Source organism: Panthera onca, chromosome E1 (assembly GCF_046562875.1).
Source record: "Panthera onca isolate mPanOnc1 chromosome E1, mPanOnc1 haplotype 2, whole genome shotgun sequence".
Classification (NCBI taxonomy): domain Eukaryota; kingdom Metazoa; phylum Chordata; class Mammalia; order Carnivora; family Felidae; genus Panthera; species Panthera onca.
The window spans coordinates 56995051-57022376 of NC_138352.1; the positions used below are offsets into that span (position 1 = coordinate 56995051).

General features: G+C 45.3%; 2 protein-coding genes across 2 annotated transcripts; both read right to left on the minus strand.

Moving 5' to 3' along the window:
• Window positions 1–1721: 1721 nt before the first annotated feature.
• On the minus strand, window positions 1722–6827 carry KRT33A (keratin 33A). Its single transcript, XM_078436964.2, has 7 exons — window positions 6436–6827; window positions 5161–5243; window positions 4456–4612; window positions 3052–3213; window positions 2832–2957; window positions 2487–2707; window positions 1722–2274 (listed from the first exon to the last, which is right to left on the minus strand). Exons 1-7 carry the CDS (start codon window positions 6781–6783, stop codon window positions 2157–2159), a joined length of 1215 nt encoding a protein of 404 aa, XP_078293090.2. The 5' UTR covers window positions 6784–6827; the 3' UTR covers window positions 1722–2156.
• Window positions 6828–17092: 10265 nt separating this feature from the next.
• On the minus strand, window positions 17093–23657 carry LOC132677727 (keratin, type I cuticular Ha3-II). Its single transcript, XM_078436963.2, has 7 exons — window positions 23264–23657; window positions 21218–21300; window positions 20093–20249; window positions 18885–19046; window positions 18665–18790; window positions 18320–18540; window positions 17093–17554 (listed from the first exon to the last, which is right to left on the minus strand). Exons 1-7 carry the CDS (start codon window positions 23609–23611, stop codon window positions 17428–17430), a joined length of 1224 nt encoding a protein of 407 aa, XP_078293089.1. The 5' UTR covers window positions 23612–23657; the 3' UTR covers window positions 17093–17427.
• Window positions 23658–27326: the final 3669 nt, after the last annotated feature.

Consider the following 27326-nt stretch of genomic DNA (forward strand, 5'->3'; position numbering starts at 1 on the left):
TGCTGTGTCCTGACAGCCCAGAACAACCTTGGGAGAGGGGGCCATGGTGCTTCAGACCCACGATTTCACACAAGGTGGATATCTTAGGTGAACTGATATATCAAGAAAGGTATACGTGTGTAAATGTCAGGCTGTTCTCTCACTTCAAAAAGGAAGAGTCTTTTTGATGGAAACAAAATGGTCTTAGTTTCAACTCCTTCGTCGCACATGAGGCATCCCAAAGAGTTTCCACCTACAACTTTAGGTGGGGTTGAAGTGACATCTCTGTCTGTACAGAGCACAGGGGGTCTGGGAGGTTCAGGGCTCACTACTTCGTGGGTTTCACAATATTTCATCTTACACTCCTACCAGAAAAATGCTGAGTACACACCTATAATGTGTTTACTTATCCTTATATATTATTTTTATGGATTTTATCATATGTAAATATGCCACAAAATATTATGTGTGTTACAAAATTTACACTGTATGCTACTAATGAAAATTTTTTTCAAGTTTATTTATTTTGGGGGGGAATGAGGGACAGAGAGAGGAAGAGAGACAATCCCAAGCAGGCTCCGCACTGTCAGCACAGAGCCCAATGTGGGGCTCAATCTCATGAACCGTGAAATTATTACCTGAACTGAAATCAAGAGTTGGATTGAGCCACCCAGGCCCCCCTTAATAAAAACTTTTAAAGGAATATGTAATCTGTGATAAAACTTTTACAATTATATTTGTTGTGATTATTAAATGGGTATAACATTTGCCCTCCCCCAAAATACCATGATTTAATCATATGAAAAATAATATTAACATTATTAATACTTTGGTGGGGCACCTGGGTGGCTCAGTCGTTTGGGTGTCTGACTTTGGCTCACGTCATGATCTCACTGTTTGTGAGTTCGAGCCCCATGTCGGGCTCTGTGCTGATATTTCAGAGCCTGGAGCCTGCTTTGGACTCTGGGTCTCCCTCTCTATCTGCCCTTCCCCACTTATGCTCTCTCTCTCAAAAATAAATAAACATTAAATAATAATAACAATACTTTGGTGAAAGGAATGTAATTAAATAAGTCTTTTTTTTTTCAAGTAGGCTTCATGCCCAGTCATGGAACCCAAAATGGGCTTAACCAACTGAGCCACCAAGTGCCTCTGAAAATAAGTCTTTTTACAACATTGTGGTTTGATAATCTATAATAAACTGACTTGATATTCTGAACCTAAGTACAATGTATTTCTGCATTTTTTAATAGTTATTATAAAATCTATAGGTACAAAAATCACCATAACTTGATTTGGATGGCTATAAAGAAAACCTCTCTAATACACAAAGATAGAAATCGAGAAGATAATTGTTGGCTGATTTTATTTTCTCCAGTCTTTTTCTAGGTTCAGTGTTTTCATGTTGCCAAGAGGTATGGGCTTCCTCTCGAGATTCGCTTCCTCCTGATGATGTACCATTTCTGTGGTATTCCCTCTGAAGAGCTAGACAGAAAATGTTTGTAGATACCGTCATGTGGATTCACCAGTTTTTCCCCTATCACCTTCTGCCCATACCCGAAATTCACATCAATAGGTGGGTGATGTCTGGAGACTTTTCCTTTGAAGGAAGTCACATGACCCCTTCATCTGATGAGAGAACGCCAGTCACTTTTTATTGATACAAGACACCCAACTGGTGAATGAATGAACAAAAAAGGACAATTATCAGGTTTGTGCCAGAATAAGAGTTTATTAGGAAGTTAATAAGGGACCCGTACTGTAGTATCTCCAAAGACCAAAAGAGTGACAAGGAAGATTTTTTTCCAATTATGTTCAGTTTTGTAGCCTGCCCATCAGCTCCATCATTCTTTTATGTAATTATTTTGAAATCACATTTAGGTAAGTATTTGTTCAAGCATAACTTGTTACACGAGTGCGTCATCGTGATAATAGATATTGCACGATTCTGTTGTAGATTTCTCTAAGTGCTCAGAAGACAGAACGAACTGGTACAGACTTTGCCGTCTGAAGGATCAAGCCAGGCAAATCAGTAGAAGGTAGAGTTGACACTTAGAAGCTGGTGCTGGTAGAAATTTTTCCTTTGTCCAAATTGTGGTCACCATAGGAGATGCTTGCATGAAGTAGAGTTGACATGTGACTTTGAAACCCTTCTCCTCCTGCTGGCACCGGGGCTTCTAACGCACAAAGGTGTTGCAAGGCCCGCACCGAGCACGTTGGACACAAGGATTGGTGATGCAAGGCCCAATGGGTTTGTCACATGCATTGGTTGTGGCACATGGGTTGCAGGGGAGCCTGGAGACAGAAGATCACGGGGGCAAATTAGAGGGAAATGAGCTGAAGACATAGGAAGATACTAAATGCACTCTGTGTAAGAATATAGCACTTCCTCACACTGCTTCCAACCAAAAGCTTGAAATTATAAATTTGTCTCCATCAGGATGATTTCTCATCCCCGCGGCAACCTCATGCACCCCCAAGGGAAATAGTACTAGCTTCCCACTCACTTGCAATCCTCGCTCTCCAGCAGGCCCCGGTACGTGTTGATCTCGCACTCCAGCCGGGCCTTGACGTCCAGCAGCACCTGGTACTCCTGGTTCTGCCGCTCCAGGTCAGCCCGGATCTCGGCCAGCTGGGACTCCACGTTGCTGATCATGTACTGCACCTGGCTCAGCTGGGCGCTGTAGCGTGCCTCGGTCTCCGTCAGCGTGTTCTCCAGGGAGTCCCTCTGTGTGGGGAACATACGGAATGTCACAGAGCCGCTTCTCAGGGGGCGACTCCGTGGGACTCCAGGGAAGTCACGGGCTTCACCAGGTGAGGAGAGGGTGGGCAGCACCCCGAACGACACCCACCAGGTTGTGCTGGGCCTGCAGCTCGATCTCCAGGGCGTTGACCGTGCGTCTCAGCTCGATGATCTCCGCCTGGCAGGACTGCAGCTGCTCCGCGCTGGACACCACCTGCTTGTTCAGCTCCTCAGTCTGAAACAGCACAGGGGACGAGACAGGGTGAGACCCTGCCTCGAGGGCCGCGAGGGGCCGAGGGGCCCGGGCGGCCGCGTGCTGAGATGCCCACCTGGGTGGTGAACCATTCCTCCACGTCCCTGCGGTTGGTCTCCACCAGGGCCTCATACTGGCTCCTGGTCTCGTTGAGCACGCGGTTCAGGTCCACGGTGGGGGCCGCGTCCACCTCCACGTTGAGGCGGTCTCCGATCTGGCAGCGCAGGGTGTTGACTTCCTAAAAGAGGAAGGGGAAGATGGAAAGAATCACAAAGGGTTCTGGTGCTCTCTTCTAAGAGAGCAGGTCAGCTTGTGATAATTCTTCAGCTTTCAGCAGCTCTGTGCCACCAGATCCTCTCATAACTGGGTTCTGTAATCGGTACCTAATCTGTGTATTCCACTTGGCAAAGTATTTCACCCTTGGACCACTTTCCACCCCCATATTCGGGCTACACCTCCTCATTTAGAGCAGCGATTCAGCCTCCAAGCTGAGATATGAGAGACCACCATGTACACTGTGGACCCCAAGCACCCAGTTCAGTGTTTTTGCTCATACACCACACAGCCTCTTAGGTTTGATTCTTAACCATGGCTAATAAAAAGGATAGAGGCCTACTAAAGAGGAAATAAAGAGTGCTTACTTCAAAATCTCCCATCTGGGATGGAATAGACCTAACTGGTGGTTTGGTGATTCTATCAACCTAGATTCTGCTGAAGGAAATAAGTATCCATTCATTTCCCTGCTATCTCTTCAAAAAGCCAACATAACTTGGTACTTGGGCTTAGGTGGTTATCAAGCTTGAGTTGAGGGCCATCTCTACCACTTACTATATGGCTTCTAGAAGCTTCTAGGAGTCTCAAGCTCTCCATCTATAAAATGAGAATTACGTCTGGAGTTCTAAAACACTTGGCACAATGTTTGGCACACAATAAGCTCTTGATTACTATTAACCATCGCTATTTACATTGTTCTGGTATTTGAGGTTTGCACAAAATGTCTGTCTCCTTTATCACGCAACTGACCAAGAAGTGACAGTAAGCATTTTGCTCAGCATTTTCTCCAGACAACACTGACTAGCAGAGAAAGCTCTGGAGGAGAAGGAGGAGAGGTGGTTTTGTTTCCAGCTGAGTCCTCTCTGCTGGGTGGCCATCCTGGCCTCTGCAGGTGCTTAATGGGGAATTGGGATACAAGATCTCTGCATCCCCGCAGAGCGGAGGAGGCTGGGAGCGGAGGAAGCTGTGGGCACTGCCTGGTTGTTGGTCTTTCCTCATTACTGGGCCTGCCAACTTCCTTCACTCTCACCCCCGCCTCTGGCAGAAACATCCTACTCTCATATCACAGGTTTTCAATTGCTCATTCTCTACAAATCCTTTTGTTTGGAAGACAGATTCCTCAGCACGTAGAGCCTCTCCCACACCCCACAGTAGTTGGAAACAGGCTTTGGCGAGTTTCAGCCTGTTGCTCTTTGGGGAACCTCACCTGCTCGTGGTTCTGCTTGAGGGTCAGCAGCTCCTCCTTCAGGGACTCCACCTGGGCCTCCAGGTCAGACTTGCACAGGGTCAGCTCGTCCAGGATCCTGCGCAGGCCGTTGATGTCCGACTCCACCAGCTGCCGCAAGCCCAGCTCCGTCTCGTACCTGTGGTACAGGGGCATCAGGGACCCGCCAGACAGGAATAGGCCTGGCCCTGACTCTGGTTTGGTTCAATCTGTCAGACAACTGGAAGTTTGGGGCTTATGGTTTCTACAGGCTTGTCTCTCATTCAGGTTTTTAACACTGAGCGGTAGCTCCTAGAGGAAAATGCTCTGGTAATCGGTTTTTGGTTTTGTTTTTTGCTTTTTGGGTTTTTTTGGATAAATAAAGAGCCAGTAGATTTAGGCAATAAAAGTTGATACACTGTGAAATTTCCAAAATTAATTCACCTCCCACATTCTCCTGATTGCATTCTGTGCAGAGCAGAGCAATGGCGGGAGACGGAGGGATGCCTGACTTCTCTCCTAGATTGGAGGGATGTCACCTTACAGAGAAGCTGGAGGAGGGGTCTGCATCTAGAGATTAGAGCTCTGAGCTCTGCTGAGCAGTGGCTCTGTGGATCCTGGGGGAAACGTCTAGGGAAAAGCTTTGTCAGTGTTGAGGACCGGCTAAGGGGCAAGAGGAGAGAGGGGACACCCCACTCGTCCACTCACTTGGTCCTGAAGTCATCTGAGGCCAGCTTGGCATTGTCAATCTGCACCACCAGCCTGGCGTTCTCTGCCTTGCTGCACAAGATCTAGAAGACCCAAAACAATCGAGGATAAGCTTGGTTATTTCTAACCAACACCAATTCCTGCTGATGCACTTACATGGAAGGGACAGAATGAGAAATCACACTGGATCTTATATAAGATTATTAAATGCTGTCCACGCACAATAGGTGCTCAGTAAATATTTGACAAATCAAATTTGAAAAAAGAATACTGAAATATGCGAGAAAAGTATCAGTAGCTAAGTAATCTTTTTCTTTCCTAGTAAGCAATACTGAGAGGCTGATAATAATAATAACTAACATTTTTTTGAGATACATATATAGAGAGAGATAGCACGAGTCGGGGAGGGACAGAGAGAGGGGGACAGAGGATCTGAAGCAGGCTCAGTGCTGACAGCAGAGAGCCCTGTGTGAGGCTTGAACTCACAAGCTGTGAGATCATGACCTGAGCCAAAGTCGGACACTTGACTGACTGAGCCACCTAGGTGCCCTTAACATTTATTTTTAAAAACCCATCATAAATCTGGCATTGTTCTAGGAACCGAAGATACAAAAATGAGTCAACACTGGATCCACCCTCAAGAAACATCCAGTCGGCTGGGGAAAATGAATGCGTAACTGGCCACTGGAGGCACTGGGTCAGGGAAGCAGCCATGCCCTCCCAGCCATCCTGGCTGGCTTTGCACGATTTCCTCCTAGGAGGTTTCTACCCTTTCTGATTTTAGCTAACCATTTTATGCCCTCACTGAACACGGAACACCAGGAGAAGTCCAGAAGCATCCAGGTCAGGAAAATAATTCGGGTAATTAAGTACCCAGAAGAGGACAGCAGCAAGTCAGAGTAGTCAAAAGTCCAGATGAGGGAGAGAGAAAATGGTCCAATTCTTACAAAAGGTTCTGCTTCCTCAGCTTCCTTCTTGGGTTCGGTGCTTTTCTTTTACCTCAGGGTAATAAATCTGGAGCTTGGCAAATGCACAGAAGCATTTGGAGGCGGCTTTAATTACAGCTTATTTATGCAAAGTGCTGCTACCTTCACATAGACTTGCACTATGCAAATATTGAGGCCTAACAGTCCTGAGCCTCGTATAAAATGGGCCCTCAAGAAAACAAAATGGAAAAGCCAGACATCAACTGAGAACCTGTATTGTTTCTTAATCAGACCGCAGATTCCCTCCCTACCATTCCGGCTGGAGGCCATGTGGTGCCCACCCCCTCACCTTCTGCTGGAGCTCCTCGATGGTCCGGAAGTAGGACTGGTAGCTGGGGCACACGAAGGGCACCTGCTGCTGGCACCACTCCCGGATCCTGGTCTCCAGCTCCGCGTTCTCCCGCTCCAGCTGGCGCACCTTCTCCAGGTAGCTGGCCAGGCGGTCGTTCAGGAACTGCATGGTCTCCTTCTCGCTGCCATTGAAGGCGCCCTCGCAGAACCAGCCACAGTTGCCCACGTTGGCGGGGATGTTGCAGGCCCCGGGCAGGGTACAGGTGTGGCAGCTGGGGGGCACGCAGGGCCGGGAGCAGCAGGTGGAGCGGCAGCTCAGGTTGGGAAGGCAGCAGTTGTAAGGCATGGTGCGGGAGGGAGCGAGACGCCCGGCTGAACACGGAGTTCAAGTTCTCCAAGCCACAGAGCTATGGGTCTCCTGCCCCTGGGGAGCATTTATACCCCTTCCACAGGGGGTGTGGACATGGAAGGCCTCCCTTTTTTTCTTACTCATTTGGTGATTGTCAAAAGCCCTTCCCCCCTGGTTTGTTATGTTTCCTCAGAAGAGTCCCTCACCTCGTAAAAGACTTTACTTGGGCTTCTCGCTAAGTCAGGACTCCTCTGCCATGCTGTGCATCAATGAAGTATGAGCTTCATAGAGTGGCTTCAAAGAGCTGGGCTCATGAATGCCCTGAGCTTCATTAGTGGGGTGGGGCAGGTCCGGGGACACTATTGCTGCTTTGCCTCCTGGCTTGATGGCCCTGACTCCTTGGCGAGCCCCCAGCTCTTCTTGCTAAGATGCGAAAGCACAGTTCTTGCCCGTGTATCTTTTGCCAGGTCAAATTTCCAAATGCCAAATGTCAAATTCATGGTTCTCAGAGAGAGGAATAGATCCCTTCTGGAATACTTAAAATAATCTGGCTCCCAGTGGCTCTGTTTCTTGATATGGCAGAAATTTCCATGATAATATAAATCAACCAAATAACAGATAGTCACCAGGATAACAGTATGTCCGGGGCACTGTAAGGAATGGAAGGTTGGCCCAGAGCTGCCGGAAGGAGCTCACACTTGTTGAGCACCTGTACAGGCTCACCTTGGTGCTAAGCCCTTTTCACAAACATGATCTCATTCATACCTCACCATGACCCTACAAGGTACATGATATTATTCCCATTTTACAGGTGGGTAAATGGAGGCATAGAGGGTAGGAGGTAATGTGTTGCGAAGCCAGGATTCCAACACAGAGAACAGTGATCTCTGTTCATCACCGCATGCTGCTTAAATACAAATGAACTATCTCCTTCCCTAACTTTTTCAGACAGATAATTTCTTCCTCCTCTGTGAGGTCTCACCTCACTTTAAGCATGGCAGTACACAACTTCTGTGCTCATCTATCTCTGTATCTGAGTTCCCTGAGGGCAGCAGCAGAGTCTAATTCTCTGAATCCTCAGCTTTAAGTGCATGGTACTCAATAGACACTCAATGGATGTGCGTTGAGTGGATGAGGAATGAATGTGGAATCATAATCTAAGGCAGGAGATGGTAAGTGATAAGTGAGAGATTGAGGAAATGGGCAAGAGGGCACTGCCAGGATGGGAAGTTCACAGGAGCATATATGTGCTGGGGCGCAAGGCTTCTGAGACGCAGAGGAGAAATATGGGCCCTGCAGGTGGAAGAATGGTGTGCACACACAGCGGGCAGGTGTGACACACACAGTCAATGAGACTAGTGGCTGGGAGGGAAGAGGTGTGTAGGGAAATAATACAAATACAAATACAAATACAAATACAAATACAAATACAAATACAAATACAGCAAATAAAGCTGTATGGGGAGGTCGAGGCCATATGGTAGAAGTTCTCTATGGCAAAGCTAAAGAGCTTAGACTGTCCTGGAGGGAGATGTTTTAGGAAATATTTAGCAAACATTTATCTGTTTTAGCAAAACGAAGGTAAGGCTGGAGGCAGAGGGGCCAGCAAGGAGGCGACCGCAGTAATCCAGGCCAACGGTGAGGTGGGGCTTCATTTAGGTGTCTGCAGAGGAAGCATAAAAGAAAAAATGGTGTTAAGAATCATTCTCAAAGAAGACATTTTTTTTTAACCAGCAATCATTTAGAAAGATGAGATGTGGGAGAGGATAAAGAATGAACCCAAAATTTGGCAAGCAAAATATTTGAGAGGAACACAGACTGTTTTGCTCATCAAGGATGAGCTGGCCCACTTCCTTTAACAGACATTTAACTGAGCCCTTCACGTGCCAGGAACCGAGCAGGCACGGTGAGCGAGAGAGGCAAGCCTACACTCTGGTGGAGGATGCACACCAGCTGGGTGCAGGATACATCTGTGACAGGGCAAGCCCCAGCGACTATAGGAACGTGCAAGAGGACCTTACCAGACTGAGTGGGGGGGTCTAGTAAGGCTTTTTGGTGCAAGTGCACATTGTATTCAGGCATGCTTCCCATTTTTCACACAAAAGCTTATGTAGGAAATGATCACACTTTGCGGCTCACTGGGGCAGTCTGGGCTGCCTTGGCCAGCCACTCCAAGGATTCAGAGCATGAGTACCATGGACCCTCCAATCCATTCACCTCAGTAAGGTTGGGAGGTTCTGCAACAGAGGAAGTGAGAGAAGCTCAGTAAGCACCATGTAAGTCAGGGAGTGATAGATGAGGGTGGAGGAGAAGTAAACTCTGTCCATCATCTCATGTTGTTTAGATATAAATGACTTAGCTCTTTCCCTAACTTCTGACAGATTATTTCTTCCTCCTCTGTGAGTTCTCATCTCACCTTGAGCACATGGCATTGTCATGACCTACATTCTTCTCTCTCTCTCTCTCTCTACTTGAGTTCCCTGAAGGCATGGAAAGACTTTCATATGAAGGACCTTGTATACCTCCTTGAGGAGCTTAGGCTTCATCAGGAGGTCAATGGGAAGCCATTGAAGGTTCTAAGGAGAGCAGTGATATAGTTTCATTCTTGATCAGCTATACTGGAAGGAATGGTGGAATCTATACAGGAAAATGTTCATCAGGTCCTTGGAGTAACAAAGCTAGAATTCATGGCGGGTACGAGCCTAGTGAAGATGTGAAAGCTGGAGAAATGAACCAAGAGAGAATGTACGAAGAGAAGAGCAACAAGGACTTAAGGACCAAACTTTGGGGATTCCCCAACCTAAGAGCAGGAGAAGGAAAAAGAGTCATAAAGAAATGGAGAAATGGTTGGAGAAAATGAAGAGAGCCAGTTCATGGCATCAGAGAAGGTTAGGGAGGAGAGCTTCAAAGTGGAGGTGAAGGTCAAAAGTGTCAAGTGTGGCAAAGGGACCCTATAAGATCAGAATCATGGAAAGGGTCTTGGATACATTGGCCAACAAGTTGCCAGGACCTTTCCATGGTCACATGAGTGTGTTTACTGTAAACAGTACCTGTGTTCTTGAAGTACCTCCACACTGAACTTTAGGCAATCAAGATTTTAAATAACCCAGAGGTGAGATGTCCATTGTTTAAAGAAGTCCTGCCACAGTACGTTTGTACACCTGATTATAAAGATTGTGAGCTTTGGTCTTACCAATACAAACTTTCTACAATAATTAGAGTGTGCTTTAAGTAGTTTAAAGATGTCAAGCTTGTTTGGATTTGATGATTCATAATAGTTGATGATTTAGGAACATCTACCCAAGAAGCACAAGCAATCAGAAATGCTCATGAATATAACACAATTTCTGGAGTTTTTTTCAAGGCATAAGATGAGACTTATTTGTTATCTTAAAGAGAAGCTATGAGGAAAGAATTCAGTTGTGTGCCTAGGTGAAGAGAAAGGCTCCTTACTGCTGTTCTAGCGGAAGACAGCAGAACTCAGGGACATGCTCACAGCAAGAGTCCATGATTCAGCTATAGCTGCAGATCCAAAACCAGGCTGCTTTGCATTTGGCTTTTCTGATCCTCCCTTCCACTTCCTAATGTAAATCCCAAAAGCCAAAATTGTCAGAGAGGGAGAAAATCTTGGAAAAAGAGTGATACCAGAGATCATCATGATCATCTTATCCAAGCCTCTCATTCTATAAATGAGGAAACTGAGGCTCAGAATGGAGAAATGGCTTACTTAGGATCATATAATTAGAAGCCAAATCTGCTAATCCCCATGGATTCCCAGCCCCCATCAGCAGACTGCAGAAATGTTGAATAATTTCACAACCAATATGGTCTGTCAACTACTTAGGGGCAGATATCAAAGACAATTAAAAAAAAAAAACAGAAAAAACACACTTGTTACCCATAGATATGCTATGTTGAAGAAGAATAAGGGTGAATATGGAAATGATACAATTCAGTGATATTAAGGTTCCTTATTGCCATCCTGATTTCAATCATTATTTCTAAATTGATGATACAATTTTGTTTCAATAGTTTGGAACAACTTAGATATAATTATATCCCATTGGTTGAAACAACTTAGAACCACAAATAGTGACCCTACTCAAGAGCAGTATAGTTACCCAAAATAACACACAGTCATAACAAAATTAATGTACATGATTTTAACAATGGGGACAACTGAGAGATAAAAAGAACCACACTATAATGATGACATTGGATGCTTTTAAATGGTAGGGTTATGAATGCTTCCCCTGCCCTTCTCTGTACTTTTTTGTTCTCTCCAAATTTTTTGAAAACATAGCTATTCCTCCTACACAAGCAAAAGGAATAAAATTTACATGAAAAAATCCAAAAGGAAATTCTTGTAAGTGTTCTAAATAAGTAAAGAGTTGTAAAAAAGACCAAGTAAGTCTCCTATTCCAATATAATCACTAAATTACACTTGAGCTTGTTGTTCTGGAAATAAAAGTTTTGTCACGATTTTCACTGTCACCCTTGTGATAACTGCTGACTTTGCCAATTCTGAAGGGGAGCTATTAGGAAGTGAGGAAAGGACACCAAGCTTCCTATGGGATCAAACAATCTGTAGTTCAAAAGTGACTGAGGTGTGGTTATGAGCTTCAGGCAAAGAGAATGCCAAAAGGAACAACCCCTGGAAAAATGTTCTGCCAATTTACTGCCAGTCCATAGTCCAAGATCATGTATTAGAATCACCTCACACTGAGCCACACTCTAAGAATGGACTTCCCACACAAATAAAGGATTGTGAAATTTCTCTTCTGGAAGTCATGTCTGAGTCAGATAAAGCCTAGAATCTTAGAATGTTGGAGCCACCAAGGGCTCAAGTGGTCATCTCACCCAACTATGTTACAAATGGGAAAACGTTAACCCCAAAGAGGAAGTGATTTGCTTAAGGTCACACAGAGAGTTTGTAAAGAGGCTAAGTTGAAAAACAGTGAATTAGAAATGAGGGACAGGGGACAACACCTTCAGTCTATATGAGAGCGTTGGAGCTCAGACAACAGGAAAAACCCGTATCTCTCAAGGGACTGTACCCTTAGTGAAAACGTGATCTAGAAAAAGAAAAAGAAAAAGAAAAAGAGAAAGAAAAAAGTATGCTCATTGTCACAGAAAGATTAAAAAAAAAAAAGCTGAACTTTTATTTGGTCTCTAAATTTAAAACATTATGTAAAAGAAGCCAGTCCAAAAACACCACAGATTTTACGATTCTATCCATATGCAATGCCTAAGCTAGGCGACCTTATAGACACCATTGTGGTTGCCTAATTTGAGGTGGGGTGTCCTAGGGAATGACTTCTGGGTAGTGGGTACACGGTATCTATTTGAGGTGATGAAATGTTCTACAATTGTAATAATGGCTATACAACTCTATGACTACAATGAAAAGCACTGAATTGTAAACTTCATACAGGGGAATTTTGTGGCATATGAATTATATTTTACATAATATGAATTATACTTCAATAAAGCTATCTTTTAAAAAGGAATTCAGACATGGAAAATTGAATAAGACAGAAGTAATACACAAACAACACAATGGCTGAGAATGTTCCACTGGTTCTGAAAAGCATGAATCAATTCAAGAAGCACATCAATCCTAATTAGGAAAACAAAACCAGACCCACCGCTAGACAAAATATAGTGAAGCCACACAACACTTCAACACAAAGAAGCCATCTTAGAAACAAAGAGAGGGGGAAATAAATAAAAGGATTACCAACATGGAACCACACTTAGATGGGTAATATGCTTTTTAGCATCAGCAACAAAATGCGAAAGACAATGGTATGATAATCTTGAAAAGACCAGAGGAAAATAGCCACCCTTCTGGAACTCCACACTGAACTAAACCATCGTTCAGGAGGGACCACTAAGAAGAGACATTTTCAGACAGAAACTGGGAGAACTTATCACAGGTACTGTAGGAACTACCAAAGAATGCATTTCAGAAAACAAGAAATTAAAACCAGAAAGGAGGAGGAAAGTGCAAAAAGCATTGGGAGCAAACAACCCAGTAAACGTACAGGAAAATCTAAAAATAATAGTAACAATGACCAAATTTTTGAGTGCAAAAACAAGGCAGAACTAGGGGCATCCGGCTGGCTCAGTCGGTTAAGTGTCCGACTTCAGCTCAGGTCATGATCTCACAGTTCGTGAGTCCAAGCCCCTCATTGGGCTCTGGGCTGACAGCTCGGAGCCTGGAGCCTGCTTCATATTCTGTGTCTCCCTCTCTCTCTGTCTCTCCCCCGCTCACGCTCTGTCTCTCTCTCTGTCTCAAAAATAAACATTAAAAAAAATTTTTTTAAAAAGGCAGAACTTAAAAAATAAAGAACATAAATCAAAATTTCTTTGCACCTTGTTTTATATGCAAGAAGAGAGAGATTAGTTAAAATTAGCACTATGTCTGCACATTTAAAAATTAATAAGCATCAACAAAGAAAACAAGATCAAGCTGATAGATCTCAGGAAAGGGGAAAACAATAAGCTAAGAAAGAAATCACAATTGATAGCAAGCACAAAATAAGATTTTAAAAATAAATCCAAGTGTGTCAGTAGTAAAATTCAATGCAATAGACTAAACCCTATTTTTCTGTCAGACGTTCAGTGCCCTGACCACCCTATCTGAAAGGCTTCTTCCCCCATCCTTCTCTGTCCCCTTGACCAGTGTCTTAGTCCAGGCTGCTATTGTAGGTTACCAAAGACTGGGCAGCTTATAAACAATAGAAATCTATCTGTCACAGTCGAGAGGCTGGGAAGCCCAAGATCAAGGCTCCTGCACACTCAGTGTTCAGTGAGGGCCTGCTTCCTGGTTCATAGACAGTAGTATTCTCATAGCAGGAGAGGTGAGGAGCCCTCTGGGGTCTCTGTTTGTAAGGGCTCCAACCCCATTCATGAGGCTCTATCCTCAGGACTAATCAACTCCTAAAGGCCCCCACTTCCCAATACTATCACAATGGGAGCTAGGATTTCAACATGAGGATTTGGGGGGCACAGTCTACAGCACCTAGCTTTGTTTTTGCTTCTTAGCACTTACCACTTGACATAGTCATGTTTGTCTGACTCTTTTTACTGCCTGTCTCCCCACCTGAACGTAAGTTCCTTGAGAGCAGGTCTTAATTTCTTTCACTCCCCTGTCCTGACACCCAGGACAGTTTTAGGTCATCGTGGGCATTCCATGATTATTGAGTTGAATTTATTGAGTTGATAAGAAACCCAAACGGCCAATCAAAAGATTCTTTAAAGGCTTAATTTCACTAAGAATAAGAAAACTACAAGCTATAACAACACGATGCCATCATACCCACATTTATTGGCAGTATTTGTATCTGTTGGCACTGCACAAATCTGCAAGTGAAAACAGATTGCTGGGTGTACAATTTGATGCTTTTATATACATACACATACATTGTGGAAGGATCACCACAATCCAGCTAAATGACGTATTCATCACCTCTACTGGGTCACCTTCGGGTGTGTGTGTGTTTGGGGGGTTGCAGGTGCACGCATGCATGCTGGGAAGATTTAACTTAGGATTTTTCTTCTTAGAAAATTCCCAAAAATACAATACAGTATTATTAACTATCATCACCACACTGTACATCAGAGCTCTAAGACGTACTCATCCCGTATAACTGAAACTTTGTACACTTTGACCGACAGCTCTCCATTTCCATCACACCCCTGGTCCCTGGCAACCACCTTTCTACTCTCTGTTTTTATGAGTTCAGCTTCTTTAGATTTCACATGTAAGAGAGAGAATGCAGAAATGAATGCAACATTGTGTGTCAGCTATACTCAAATAGACAAAGGTTTTTTTTTTTTAATTTTTTAAAAAAATGTTAACAAAAAATAGGCCTTGCAGTATTTGACTTTCTATGTCTGGCTTATTTCACTTAGCATAATGTCCTCCAAGTTTATCCACTTTGTCACAAATGACAAGATTGCCTTCTTCTTTCCCCTTCCAGTGTGTGTGTGTGTGTGTGTGTGTGTGTGTGTATAATCTGTATATATATTACAGTTATCTGTGTCTACAGACATTTGTTTCCACTTATGGCTTTTGTGAGCAATGCTGTATTGAACATGAGGGTGCGGTTATCGCTTTGAGACAGTGATTTCATTTCCTTTGGATGTATACCCAAAACGTTTTTACAAAGTTGTAAAACAAAACAAACAAAGAAAAAATAAACAAAACAAAACAAAACAGATTGCTGGGCCCTACCCCCAGAGTTTTGGAGTTAGTAAGTCTGGGGTAGGACTGAAGAATTTGCATTTCTGACAGCTTCCCAGGTTCCCAGGACCACACTTTGAGAACCACGGCTCTGGAGAACGACTCACACAGGTACATAAAGAGAGATGTTGACAAGGATGTTCTTGCAACACTGTTTATAATGATTAAAGAAAGGAAGAAACACCCTAACTGTCCTTTAGCAGTGGAATAAGTAAATAAAAACATGATCTGTTTCATTATGAAATACTACAAAGAAGTTAAAATAAATTATAAGAATAATGTGTATTAACACAGATAAATCTCAGACACGTAATGTTGAATGGAGAAAATTGACGGCAAGCTTTATACCACTTGTATTTTCTAATTTAAACTGCTAATTCATACACACACACACACACACACACACACACACACACACTGTACATGGATACCCTATGTATAATTTTTAGAAATGTTTAAATTGGAGAATAATATATCACTAAATTTAGAATGGAATTTACCTCCAGGGGGACAGAGGGAGAGAAGAATGGGTAACGGATCAGTTCGAGGTCGACTTGTAAACTTTTTTTCCCAAAAACTAAACCAAACAAACAAAACACACACATAGCAATGGTATAAATACAGCACAAGGTTACATCTATCAAATCTTGGTTGTGGATTTATAGGTGTCTTAATGTTTTTTTTTGTATTTTCAGATGTTTGAAATACTTCATAATTAGCAATTTAAAATAAGAAATAGCAGCAGTGCCTTGTTTCACCAGGTGGCAAATCACAGCTCACCGGCAGGGGACTTCAGCGCATGTGTCTTGCCCCATATACGAGGTGAGTAGCACTGAAACCCACCCAGACAGCTCAGAAATCAATCTGGCTTTGTCCTGGGACAGAGTGATTTCCTTGAACTCCTTTCTCTTCTTCACCAAAGAAATCACTGTGGCAGAGACCAAGATTCAGGACAGCCTCCCCCAGACCTAGTCCTCCCATTGATAGACTTGACTAACATAGAGACAACGTTTTGTTTGATGCTCTACACACTGAGCGGTAAGAGAAAGTGTATTTACTGCGCTGAAACATTGGAGCTCTCACTCGCAAGGCAGAGGACTGGGTGTCTGGGAGGCACCTGTCCCTGATAAAGGCAGCTGCTGGTACCCATGGGTGAATGGTGGTCCCAGCACATACGGAGAACTGATTGCATAGGGTGCAGAAGTGTATTCATAGCCCACATGCAGGTGGCTTCTGGGAAGGAAGGATGAGAGGCTGAAGTACACCAGCTGGATCTGGGACATTCTGAGCACAGCATGGAGGGTCACTCTGTCATTGTCCAGGGCCACGCCTGAGGTCTGGATAAGGGAGCTCCAGCAGCACCAGCTAAATCAACGCCACCGGAGCAGACACTAAGGAAGCTAAGTGTGTTAAGACAAGAGTTTATGACCAACACTGGAGCAGCCATCATCCTAGCAGCAGGACATAGTGTCAGCTGCATCTCAAGGAGAGATTACATGACTAGCACTTTAGCCCAAGATGGGACAGTTGGCTTGCATGGACTCAGCACGCACAACTGTGGGAACCATCAACCGTGGCCGGACATCAGGAGGCACCGGACATGCAGGAGCAGGGCACCAGCATAACTGTCACTTCTGGGCTCCTTACTGGTACAGAAGAAAGAAAATGAGTTGTGTAGTTCCTGGTACTTGCTCAGTGTCCAATAAATGTTAGCTCCTGTCCTTCTTCTTGCAGGCACTTAGAAAAGAAAAAGGGGAACTTTCTAGAAATGTTAACCACTGTGCATTATTGAGTCAGCTCCCACAGTGAATATACACCATATTCAGATGAATCCTGTTGACTTAGTGGTCCTACTGGTTTCCAGCTGGCCCAAGTGGACGCTGGACTCACTGCACCTAATGAATGTTAATTAATGGTGATGAAGCCCTTTGGGGAGAGGATTAATGACACAGTCCTCCTGTGCTTTCAAGTGGTTTTATAAGAAGCACGTACACAACAGAGTGAACACTTTGGAAAGAGTGAATACAAATGAGAACCATCACTGCTTTGCAAGAGGAAAGTTTATTAGATTTACAAAGGGATTCGGGGACCCGCAAGGGAGGTCAAAGCAACAGAGAGAACCACAACACACATCGTATGACACCTTCACAGCCCAGACCTGGCAGACCATCAGGTCACAGCATAACTACAAGAGAGCAGCCTTGAATGATGAGGGTCAGGTGGGCTGGGCTCAGTGCCGGGCCACACCTGGGCTCTTGCTCTCCTTCCAGATCGTGATTTATAGGGATGCCTGGGGCTGGCTCCTGTGGCTGATGCTTGTCAGAGAAGCAGGGCTGGCCCATCGATGGCCCCTCTGTCTTCATGCAATCCTCTTGCTGGCCCCTGGATATCTAGCACCCAAAGGTGTTGCAGGGCCCGCAGCGGGAGCGTGGGCCACACGGGGCGCAGGGATTGGTGACGCAGGGCCCGATGGGCTTGTCACACGCATTGGTCGTGGCACAGGGGTTGCAGGGCAGCCTGGGAGACAGAATTAATAGCTCATCAGCACGAGAGGGATCATTTTTAAAAAGGAGGGAGGTCAACCCAAGGAGACAGAAAAAGCAGAAGCCATTCTCCAACATCTTAGGAAGCCAAGCCTTCTTCAGACTGTTCCTTCTACAAAGCTCTGAGACAGTGTCAGAGAAGAGCAAAGAAGACTGAGGGTGGGATTCCAGCCCTCATTCTATAACCCTGGAGCTATGGGGAAGTCCCTTCACCCCTCTGAGCCTCAGTCTCCCTGCCTGTAAGATGGGATTGGTAATACCTACCACACAGAATGTGTTCATGAAAACACTGTGTCATGCTCATATGTGAGTTGGCTATACTGTCCCCACTCCGCCTGCCTCGGATGATTCCAACAAGGATCAATGAAATAGTGGATTTGAAAGTGTGGTTTAAATCTGAAAGCGCTGCTCAAATACATGTGATGGTTGTTGAGTTTTGTTTTCCCTTTTGCTGTGACAGGCCAACCGTGAAGGTAGAAGGCTTTATTTACCCATCAGCCTCCAAAAGCTCACCAGCTGGAGAAAACAGTCAAGTCTCCTGAGTATCTTTTGGAAAAGAAAATACCTTTCGGCCAGGTAATGACAACAAAAAATTCCCTCTACGGTACACTATTGTAACAGAAACCTCTGATCTCTACAGACATGCTGGCCTCTGAAACTTAACCCGAAAAGTCTCTGTTTTGTCCTTGAGTAGAACCATACATGTGCCTTGCAGGGATGATGTCTGCTGGCCACTCACTTGCAATCCTCGCTCTCCAGCAGGCCCCGGTACGTGTTGATCTCGCACTCCAGCCGGGCCTTGACGTCCAGCAGCACCTGGTACTCCTGGTTCTGCCGCTCCAGGTCACAGCGGATCTCGGCCAGCTGGGACTCCACGTTGGTGATCATGCACTGCACCTGGCCCAGCTGGGCGCTGTAGCGCGCCTCGGTCTCCGTCAGCGTGTTCTCCAGGGAGTCCCTCTGTGTGGGGAACACACGGAATGTCACAGAGCCGCTTCTCAGGGGGCGACTCCGTGGGACTCCAGGGAAGTCACGGGCTTCACCAGGTGAGGAGAGGGTGGGCAGCACCCCGAATGACACCCACCAGGTTGTGCTGGGCCTGCAGCTCGATCTCCAGGGCGTTGACCGTGCGTCTCAGCTCGATGATCTCCGCCTGGCAGGACTGCAGCTGCTCCGCACTGGACACCACCTGCTTGTTCAGCTCCTCGGTCTGAAACAGCACAGGGGACGAGACAGGGTGAGACCCTGCCTCGAGGGCCGCGAGGGGCCGAGGGGCCCGGGCGGCCGCGTGCTGAGATGCCCACCTGGGTGGTGAACCATTCCTCCACGTCCCTGCGGTTGGTCTCCACCAGGGCCTCATATTGGCTCCTGGTCTCGTTGAGCACGCGGTTCAGGTCCACGGTGGGGGCCGCGTCCACCTCCACGTTGAGGCGGTCTCCGATCTGGCAGCGCAGGGTGTTGACTTCCTGAAGGAGGAAGGGAGAGGAATGAACTCAGGAAAAAAAGTCTGTCAATAAACTCTCTTTGAGCAAGTTCAATATGATGGGAAGAAGTTTGCAATGAATTTAGGAAATATGAGTTGAGGCCCAGTTGATGTAGAACCAGCTGAGTTACTTCTGTGTGATACAGGCCTCTTACCTGAGTGTCTTCTCATCTGCATGATGAGGCTGCTTGAAAAAGTGATTGCTAATGCTTCTTCCCAATCCAGGATTCTATCATTTCTTTCTGATTTTCCCTTTGCTCAGTGATAAGCCTGGTATGGTAACTGGTTTATAATTATTGCTATTTCAATACAGAGAAACCAGGCATAACTCCTCCCACTTATTTCCTGGTCTTCTGCCATTATATAGTGTATACATAGTTTCCTCTTCTACGTTAGCCAACTTGACAATACATTATATTTTTAAAAATCTAATGTTTGATACATGCATCTGACATCCTCTATTACATTCAACCATGAGGTCTGAATCACCCATTATTTCAGTTCCTTCATCTCTCATTTTTCCCATTCATCCACCCACCCATCCATTCACCCACCCACCCATCCACCCATTCATCCACCCACCCATCCATCCATCCACCCCCCCATCCATCCACCCCCCCCATCCATCCACCCATCCATCCACCCATCCACCCACTGGGTTCTAGTATCTAGGTGACATATAACATGAGGGAGTTTGCTGTCTTCTTCCAGTCTTAGTCCTTCATTTGTCACCTTCAAAAGCTAATAGAACTTGTCAAATAGTAGAAAGTACTTTAAATATCTTTGTGTGGACTTTTGGCCGTATATCTGGCCCCAAGGGAAAATAAGTCAGCTGACCACATTCTTTTAGGTAAAAGAGGTAAGCTTAGGTAAAAATGAGCCAGTCCCTGAAAATTCCCCCAAGAGGGTTTTGAGCAAGCAGCAAACTGTTGTGTTAGTTCTAAGACGCTTAGTAAAGACCGACCTTATCCTGCTTGGGGGAGGTATGGAGTGCTCCATTTGGGATGATGGGGGCTGGGACTCCCTCACCTGCTCATGGTTCTGCTTGAGGCTCAGCAGCTCCTCCTTCAGGGACTCCACCTGGGCCTCCAGATCGGACTTGCACAGAGTCAGCTCATCCAGGATCCTGCGCAGGCCGTTGATGTCTGACTCCACCAGCTGCCTCAAGCCCATCTCCGTCTCATACCTGCACACATGCCAAAAGGTCAAAGGGAGTGGAAAAAAAAAAAAAAAAAAAGACTTTTTTTCCAGGGCTTTACTTGGCTGGCCCAGTCGAATTAATTACATTTTGCAGGTTTTTGAATTTCTAAAAAGTTTTTTGGAAGGGAAAAAAATGCTACCATGCTGAATGAAAAAAGACTTATTTCTTCCCTGAGACCCACAGGGAAGGTATTGGTTGGGGGCGTATGTACAGTCTTAATCTGATATTAACTGCATTTGTTCTAAGAACCCCATGTACAGGCTGCTATGGATTAGGCCTTGTCTTCTTGCCTCTTTCAGTGAGTTGGTGAACTTCATAAGCCTGTTATATAGATTGTCTTACCATCCTTTCCAACCACCTTGAAAGCAAACTGATGTAATGAAAGCATTGAATTAGAAATCAGAACCATGGATAGATTCCTTAATGTCTCTGAGCCTTGACTTCTTCATCTATACAATGGAAACCAAACTAACACTTCACAGGTTGGTCCAAAGATGTAGAAATGGCATAATAATTACAATTACATTGTAAGATATAAAGTCCCTTAAACATGCAAAGGATTCTTATGATTGTAATGATCACACCTAGAAAAAAGTCATTCGCTAAAATGGATTTTGCTTCCTATTTTTGTGATTTAGTAACTTTTTTCTGAGGGGCTGATAGTGGTGAACCTACACTAAGAAACAGGTGTGAAATTCACTTTTAACCTGGGCCCACATATTAAGTTGAAAAAGAGAATGGGTGGGTGGTTTCTTGCACTCCTTAAAAGGAGGCTTAAAATGCAACATTCTTGCATTCAGTGAGGAAACTGACATTTAACCTGGCTAACCCAATGCAAGAATCCTCCCAGGGTCACCCCAGACATCTGCTTGCTCGCACCCAGGACCGAGTTCATCAGGTCATAAGTCAGCCTGTGTGTTACTAGAGTGCTCTGATCCTCAGAAAAACCTTACTTGGTTCTGAAGTCATCCGCAGCCAGTTTGGCGTTATCGATCTGCACCACCAGCCTGGCGTTCTCAGACTTGCTGCACAGGATCTGGGGACAGGATTCATTATGAAATGAGTTATACTGAGAAGGAACGCCTGTGCCTTAAAGTGAAAAGCTTTTTTTTTTTTTTTCCAAGCACACATTCTTTTCAAATAGCTTTGAGTCTTTTCAGATTTTCAGTTTGGGAATAAAAGGAAGATGAACCAATTAATAGCACCGTTCATTTCAAAACTAAAACAGTCAAGGGGAAATGTGCCCTTAGTCATTAATTCTTCCTCTCTTTGGTCTGCCTCTGGCTTCTTGCAGGAATTGAGCAAACTGGGTAATGAGCCTCACTTAGGGTGACCTGTGTCCCAGTTTGCTTAGAAATAGGGGGTTCTTGGGGCGCCTGGGTGGCTCAGTGGGTTAGGCGTCCGACTTCATGTCAGGTCATGATCTCGCAGTTCGTGAGTTCGAGCCCCACGTCAGGCTCTGCGCTGATGCCTCGGAGCCTGGAGCCTGCTTAGGATTCTGTTTCTCCCTTTCTCTCTGCCCCTTCCCTGCTCATGCTCTGTCTCTCTCTGTCTCTAAAAAATAAATAAATGTTAAAAAAAAAAAAAAAGAAAGAAAGAAATAGGGGGCCCTTGGAAGGTTAAGCCCAGAAGAATCCCAGCCAAACCAGGACAGGTTGGTTTTCCTACCCTTACACCCCTTTACTCCAGCCCTGCTGACCTCTTTCCACTCCCCCTCATATTACCCTTTTCCATGCTTTTGTACAAAGCTCTCTCTCTATCTGGAATGCCCTGGGATATCCTTGCCCACCCAGCAAGACCCCTTGAATGACCCACATTCCCCCTCCACCCCGCCCCCAGCTCCCACAGGGGGTCACATCCCCCGTGCATGCCCACAGTACTTTGCACGTAGCCAGGTACACTTCTCACCATGTGTTTCCATGTCTGTCTCCCCTATTAGACTGCGAGCTCCTGAAGGAAAGAGACTAGACTATCTTACTCTGAACTTCATCCCCCACTCAAGCACTGTGCCTTGTGTTCAGTAAATATGGGCAAATGAATACATGATCTTCAGATTGCATGGCCCCTTTTCTGGCATTCACTTTGTCAGCACTACTGAGCAGTGACCAGTCAATCTCCTTGGAGAATCAAAGGCTTGTGCCACTGGATATAAACTATTCATCCATCAAAGCCTACTCAGATATTCCTCTTGTGGGAAGCCCTCCCTGACCTACAGCATGTATTAAGTCTCTCTCTCTATGCTGACTCTATACTTATCCCCACTTCTGCTCCTGCATTTCTGACCCTGAATTCTCACATGCATGCTTGCTCTAGTGGATGGTACAGGGCCTGTGTATATTAGTGAGGCTTATGGGGTCAACAGCTCTTTTGCTGTGCTATGGACGTAGTCTCTTGCTACAGCTTTGAAAGGCTTTAAATATTTGAGGATCTACTCAGGAAATTCCTAGCTGAACTAATTCAGGTGCATGCTTTTTTAAGCCTACAGGCCTATAGGCCTAAAAACAAGACCAGGATATCATAACAGAACTAAAAAATCAGATGCTCTGGTTTTAGGTAAGAAACATCTTACCTGTCTGATGCCTTATCCTACCCCAGTCTGCATCCTTCCTATAGAGCTTCCCAAACAGATTTCCTAAGATGTCCTACCTAAGCCAATGAAGTCAATGTCTTTATTGGTGTAGCTTTGAACAGCCTTAGATCCATTAAGAAGTTGGTGCGTTAAATTTAAATAGTTAACCTGGGGCGCCTGGGTGGCTCAGCTGGTTGAGCTTCCGACTTGGGCTCAGGTCACGATCTCACGGCTTGTGAGTTTGAGCCCCACGTTGGGCTCTGTGCTGACAGCTCGGAGCCTGGAGCCTGCTTCCTATTCTGTGTCTCCCTCTCTCTCTGCCCCTCCCCGCTCACACTCTGTATCTCTTATTCTCTCTCGCACAAATAAAAACACATTCAAAAAAATTAAACAGTTAACTAAGTCGGCAGTGTGGTGCCCACCCCCTCACCTTCTGCTGGAGCTCCTCGATGGTCCGGAAGTAGGACTGGTAGCTGGGGCACACGAAGGGCACCTGCTGCTGGCACCACTCCCGGATCCTGGTCTCCAGCTCCGCGTTCTCCCGCTCCAGCTGGCGCACCTTCTCCAGGTAGCTGGCCAGGCGGTCGTTCAGGAACTGCATGGTCTCCTTCTCGCTGCCATTGAAGGAGCCCTCGCAGAACCAGCCGCAGTTGCCCACGTTGGCGGGGATGTTGCAGGCCCCGGGCAGGGTACAGGTGTGGCAGCTGGGGGGCACGCAGGGCCGGGAGCAGCAGGTGGAGCGGCAGCTCAGGTTGGGAAGGCAGAAGTTGTAAGGCATGGCGCTGGAGGGCTTTTCAGCAGAGCTCTGAAGGTCAGTTCCAAAGGCTGATTCCTCTCTCTGGTGTAAGCCCTGGTCCTTTCCAGAGCTTTATATTCTGTCAGCAGTGGGTGTGGTGACCACATGCAGCATTACCCACCTTTTACCTTATTTACCCATTTTTCCACTTGTTATTTAGCCACCTCACACGAGTCCTTCACCTCATAAAACGTTTTACTCTGGCTTCCTGCTAAGTCAGGACTCCTCGCCAATTATGCTGGTTGGTTAAGTAAGACCTTCAAAGTGACCAACCCATGACCTTGTCAACAGCAGCGCTTATTCATAGGGTTTTGAGTTAGAGTGACAGCTGTCCCCTGTCCCCCAGAGATGGAGGCACTTCTGTGCTTCTTTCTCCTAAAGGAGGAAACACTTGTGCCTCATCCAGCTCCCATTCAGTGAGGGCTCTGTGAGGAAAGCCACTTAAGGAAGCCTGCCTGGAAACTGGACTGTTCAGTAGGGAATCCTGGAAGCTGAGACCAGAGCAGACCTGTGAGGCCATCCTGTTCAACAGCCCTTTGCCCTTGCATGCGGACCAGTTGGAGGCAACTCTCTGCTCTCCTTAGAGGGGCTGCAGGAAGCCCCTCCACCCACCACCAGACTCCATTTCTACTGTTACTCAGTGGTCAGCAACGTTAAGGGAACAAACAACTTGGGAGTACCCACCCTGCATGAAGAATGTATTGTGTGCTTACACACAACGGGAGTGTTATCGGAATGGCACCGGATTCCTGAGGACCACTGTTCGATGCACCTCATATGCATTATTTCCTCCCGGCCTCACAAAACCCTGCAGGGTTTGTAGAGGAGGACCCCAAGCCTCTGAGAGGTTGCCTGTGGTCCCAGGGCTCCCACACTGTGAGCCAGCATTCCAACCCAAACCTCTCTGACTCCAACAGCCACGCTGTCTCCATCACACCGTCTCTTCCAGTCTCCTCACTACTGACTTGCAATAATGCGCAAATGGATTGAGTTCAATGAAGCTCAGTCACTACCAGACACTATCCCCTCCTACATTAGAGTGGGCCAAGAAACAAAAGCCTGTTCTCCATCAAAGAACCAAAGGTCCTTTCCATTCTAATGGAAGGAAGTCTGCTAAATGAGAAAGTGTAATACCTGCTAAAAGCTTGAAAAAAAAAAAAAGAAACCTTTGGTTGATTTGACAGAGAAACATCTGAGCCCAGTTCTCCAAAGGATGTGATCCTGAAAAACCACCACGCCATGACATGCTTAGTAACATCTTTGACCATCAATATATTTCTGCCCCGGTGCTATTCTAGATGGAGATATGAACTATGAGCACTTTACGTTTCATCTATCAGCACTCAAAATAGGACAGAGACACCTTAAAGCAATTCCTTCTGGAAGCTATGTGCTCATTCCTCCTGTATAGCCACCACTCACATCACCTCTTCTACAAAGCTGACCTCACACTCTGGGACACTTTCTTTTGGTTAGCCTCATTGAAGACAAATCTTCATCTTCTGAGAGTGTGTCTCCTTTTGAAACTCACCAGATATCATTTGGAACCAAGCCTAGTAAGTGGGATAAGCAACGGAATTTGGTAGCATCTTTAATGGGTCAGAAACACATTGGGACTGTAAAATAACAATGTACTTTTTCTTGGGTGATTCTGAAAGTCATTGCCAACATGAAGCTTCAGATCTGCTCCCATAAAGGGCAGCGAATTTGGAGTAAGTGTGCAGTGTCCCAGAAGGTAATGCTTTGAAGACACTGACATCCTTACCCACATTCACAATCCACAATTCTCTGCCTCTCCTGCCTGAATCTCTACATTTAGAGAGAGATCGGACGGGCGTGCTAGTTTAAAATCGGTACCAATAACATAAAACAAATAGCTTTCATCAGATTCATCAGCTTTTCTGTTTCGCTCCTTCTTCTATTTCTCAACATTCCAAAGAGGAAAACCGAGACAATGGCACTTTTTTAAAGAATAGGAGAGATGCTGTATTCTGGATTGATAAATATGTCCACAGGGATTCCTAAACCATGATGGCAGCTTCTGCCTCAGAACAAAATGACCCAGAGATAAGTACCCTGAATCTTCAAAAGTGGAGGGCAGAGTTTAGAAAACATGACTACTCCCACCTCTTGAGCAAAAATAACCATGATTGCTGCATAGCTACATGGTAATTAGATTATAATAGCTGAGAGGACTTGGGTTTATTTAGAAAAGAGCCAAGTTTTATCTCCCAAGATTTCTGGAAGGCAGTTGTTTTTTATTTATTCCACTTACTGTGTGCTTGAATCCTTCCCTTTACATAAGCAATGTCATTGTCTCTAGTTAATGACCCTTCAATAAACATGATGAGCAGATCAAATCCTAACAAACAAAAAAGTTTTAGACCTGCCATAACACTAATGAGGATTCATGAGAAGGATGCCATTGACCATTCCCTCATCAAAACCCCAATTTCTTTTGACTTCTTTTTTTTTAAATTTTTAATGTGTATTTATTTTTTGAAAGAGAGAGATGGAATGTGAGCAGGGGGTGGTGGGGGGCAGAGAGAGAGGGAGACACAGAATCTGAAGCAGGGTCCAGGCTCTGAGCTGTCAGTACAGAGCCCGATGAAGGGCTCAACTCATGAACCGTGAGACCATGACCTGAGCCGAAGTCAGACGCTTAACCAACTGAGCCATCCAGGCACCCCTTTTTTGACTTCTGTGTTGCTTCAGCTTCCCACTCCCAACTGCTTTTAACCAGATATCACCTCTCTCCTTGGGGACCGGGCCAAATCAAGAAGGAACCTCACGTCAGGGATTTTGGAGAGCCTGAGGCCACTCTGTCATTTCTACCAGTGGTTCCCAAGGTTGTCCATAGTGTAACATCATCCCCTTGACAGTCTTAACAACTCCTATGGTTCTAACTGATCATCTCTGTTTAGGTAACTCTCTGACGTCTCTCCCAAATCCAGTCATTCTCTTCCAGCCTTCTCCACTGGAGCCCCACTGGTGTTTCATTTTCTCAGACTCAAAAAATGTCTCTCATGTTGACCCAAAGCAGGTATTCAATCAGTACTAGTTTCCTTCCTTCCCTTTCCATTGTTCCTCTATCCCCAATTTGCTTCCACATCCCAGGCTGTGCCTCTGAAATCCACCCCACCCTTGGCTCCCCAACCACCACCCCCATCTCTGTCCTGTTGTCTCTCACCAGCCCCCCAATGATTCTTCCTTCTTTTCCACCCAATCTCACCAACTTCTAGGACTCATCACAACCCGCCTTATACATAGCTCTCGATAGATCATATACCAAACTTCCTTACAAAGAAATCTCACAGATAACCATGAAAAGCACTGCCAGATATGGTGCTCCATGACTACTTTGCAGTTTCATCATCAGCCACTACATTTATGCTTTGCTCCAGTTAGAAATTGGTCTGTCAAGCTCTAGACACATTTCCTGCTTCCTCTTCTCCTTACCAGGCAAAGTTCATGTTTGGGAAAACTTTCCCTCTTGTCAGACCTGCATATACTCATCTGTCCAAACATACCTCATCAAACTTCGTTTCAGAATTATGCTAATATCATACAATAATCGTTGACTGAAGTTGGAACAAGGGAAGTATATTAAGTTTTAATAACCTTCTCATGAATCCTCATTAGTGTTACTGTTCCTTTATTCCACTTACAGTATTCTGTGGTTTACACTGGGCTATAA

Coding starts and splice junctions, on each gene's coding strand:
- KRT33A (XM_078436964.2), bottom strand. CDS start 6,783: ATGCCTTACAACTGCTGCCTTCCCAACCTGAGCTGCCGCTCCACCTGC. Junction 2,708..2,831: donor TGCAGGCCCAGCACAACCTG/GTGGGTGTCGTT, acceptor TTCCCCACACAG/AGGGACTCCCTGGAGAACAC. Junction 2,275..2,486: donor CTGGAGAGCGAGGATTGCAA/GTGAGTGGGAAG, acceptor TTCTGTCTCCAG/GCTCCCCTGCAACCCATGTG.
- LOC132677727 (XM_078436963.2), bottom strand. CDS start 23,611: ATGCCTTACAACTTCTGCCTTCCCAACCTGAGCTGCCGCTCCACCTGC. Junction 18,541..18,664: donor TGCAGGCCCAGCACAACCTG/GTGGGTGTCATT, acceptor TTCCCCACACAG/AGGGACTCCCTGGAGAACAC. Junction 17,555..18,319: donor CTGGAGAGCGAGGATTGCAA/GTGAGTGGCCAG, acceptor TCTGTCTCCCAG/GCTGCCCTGCAACCCCTGTG.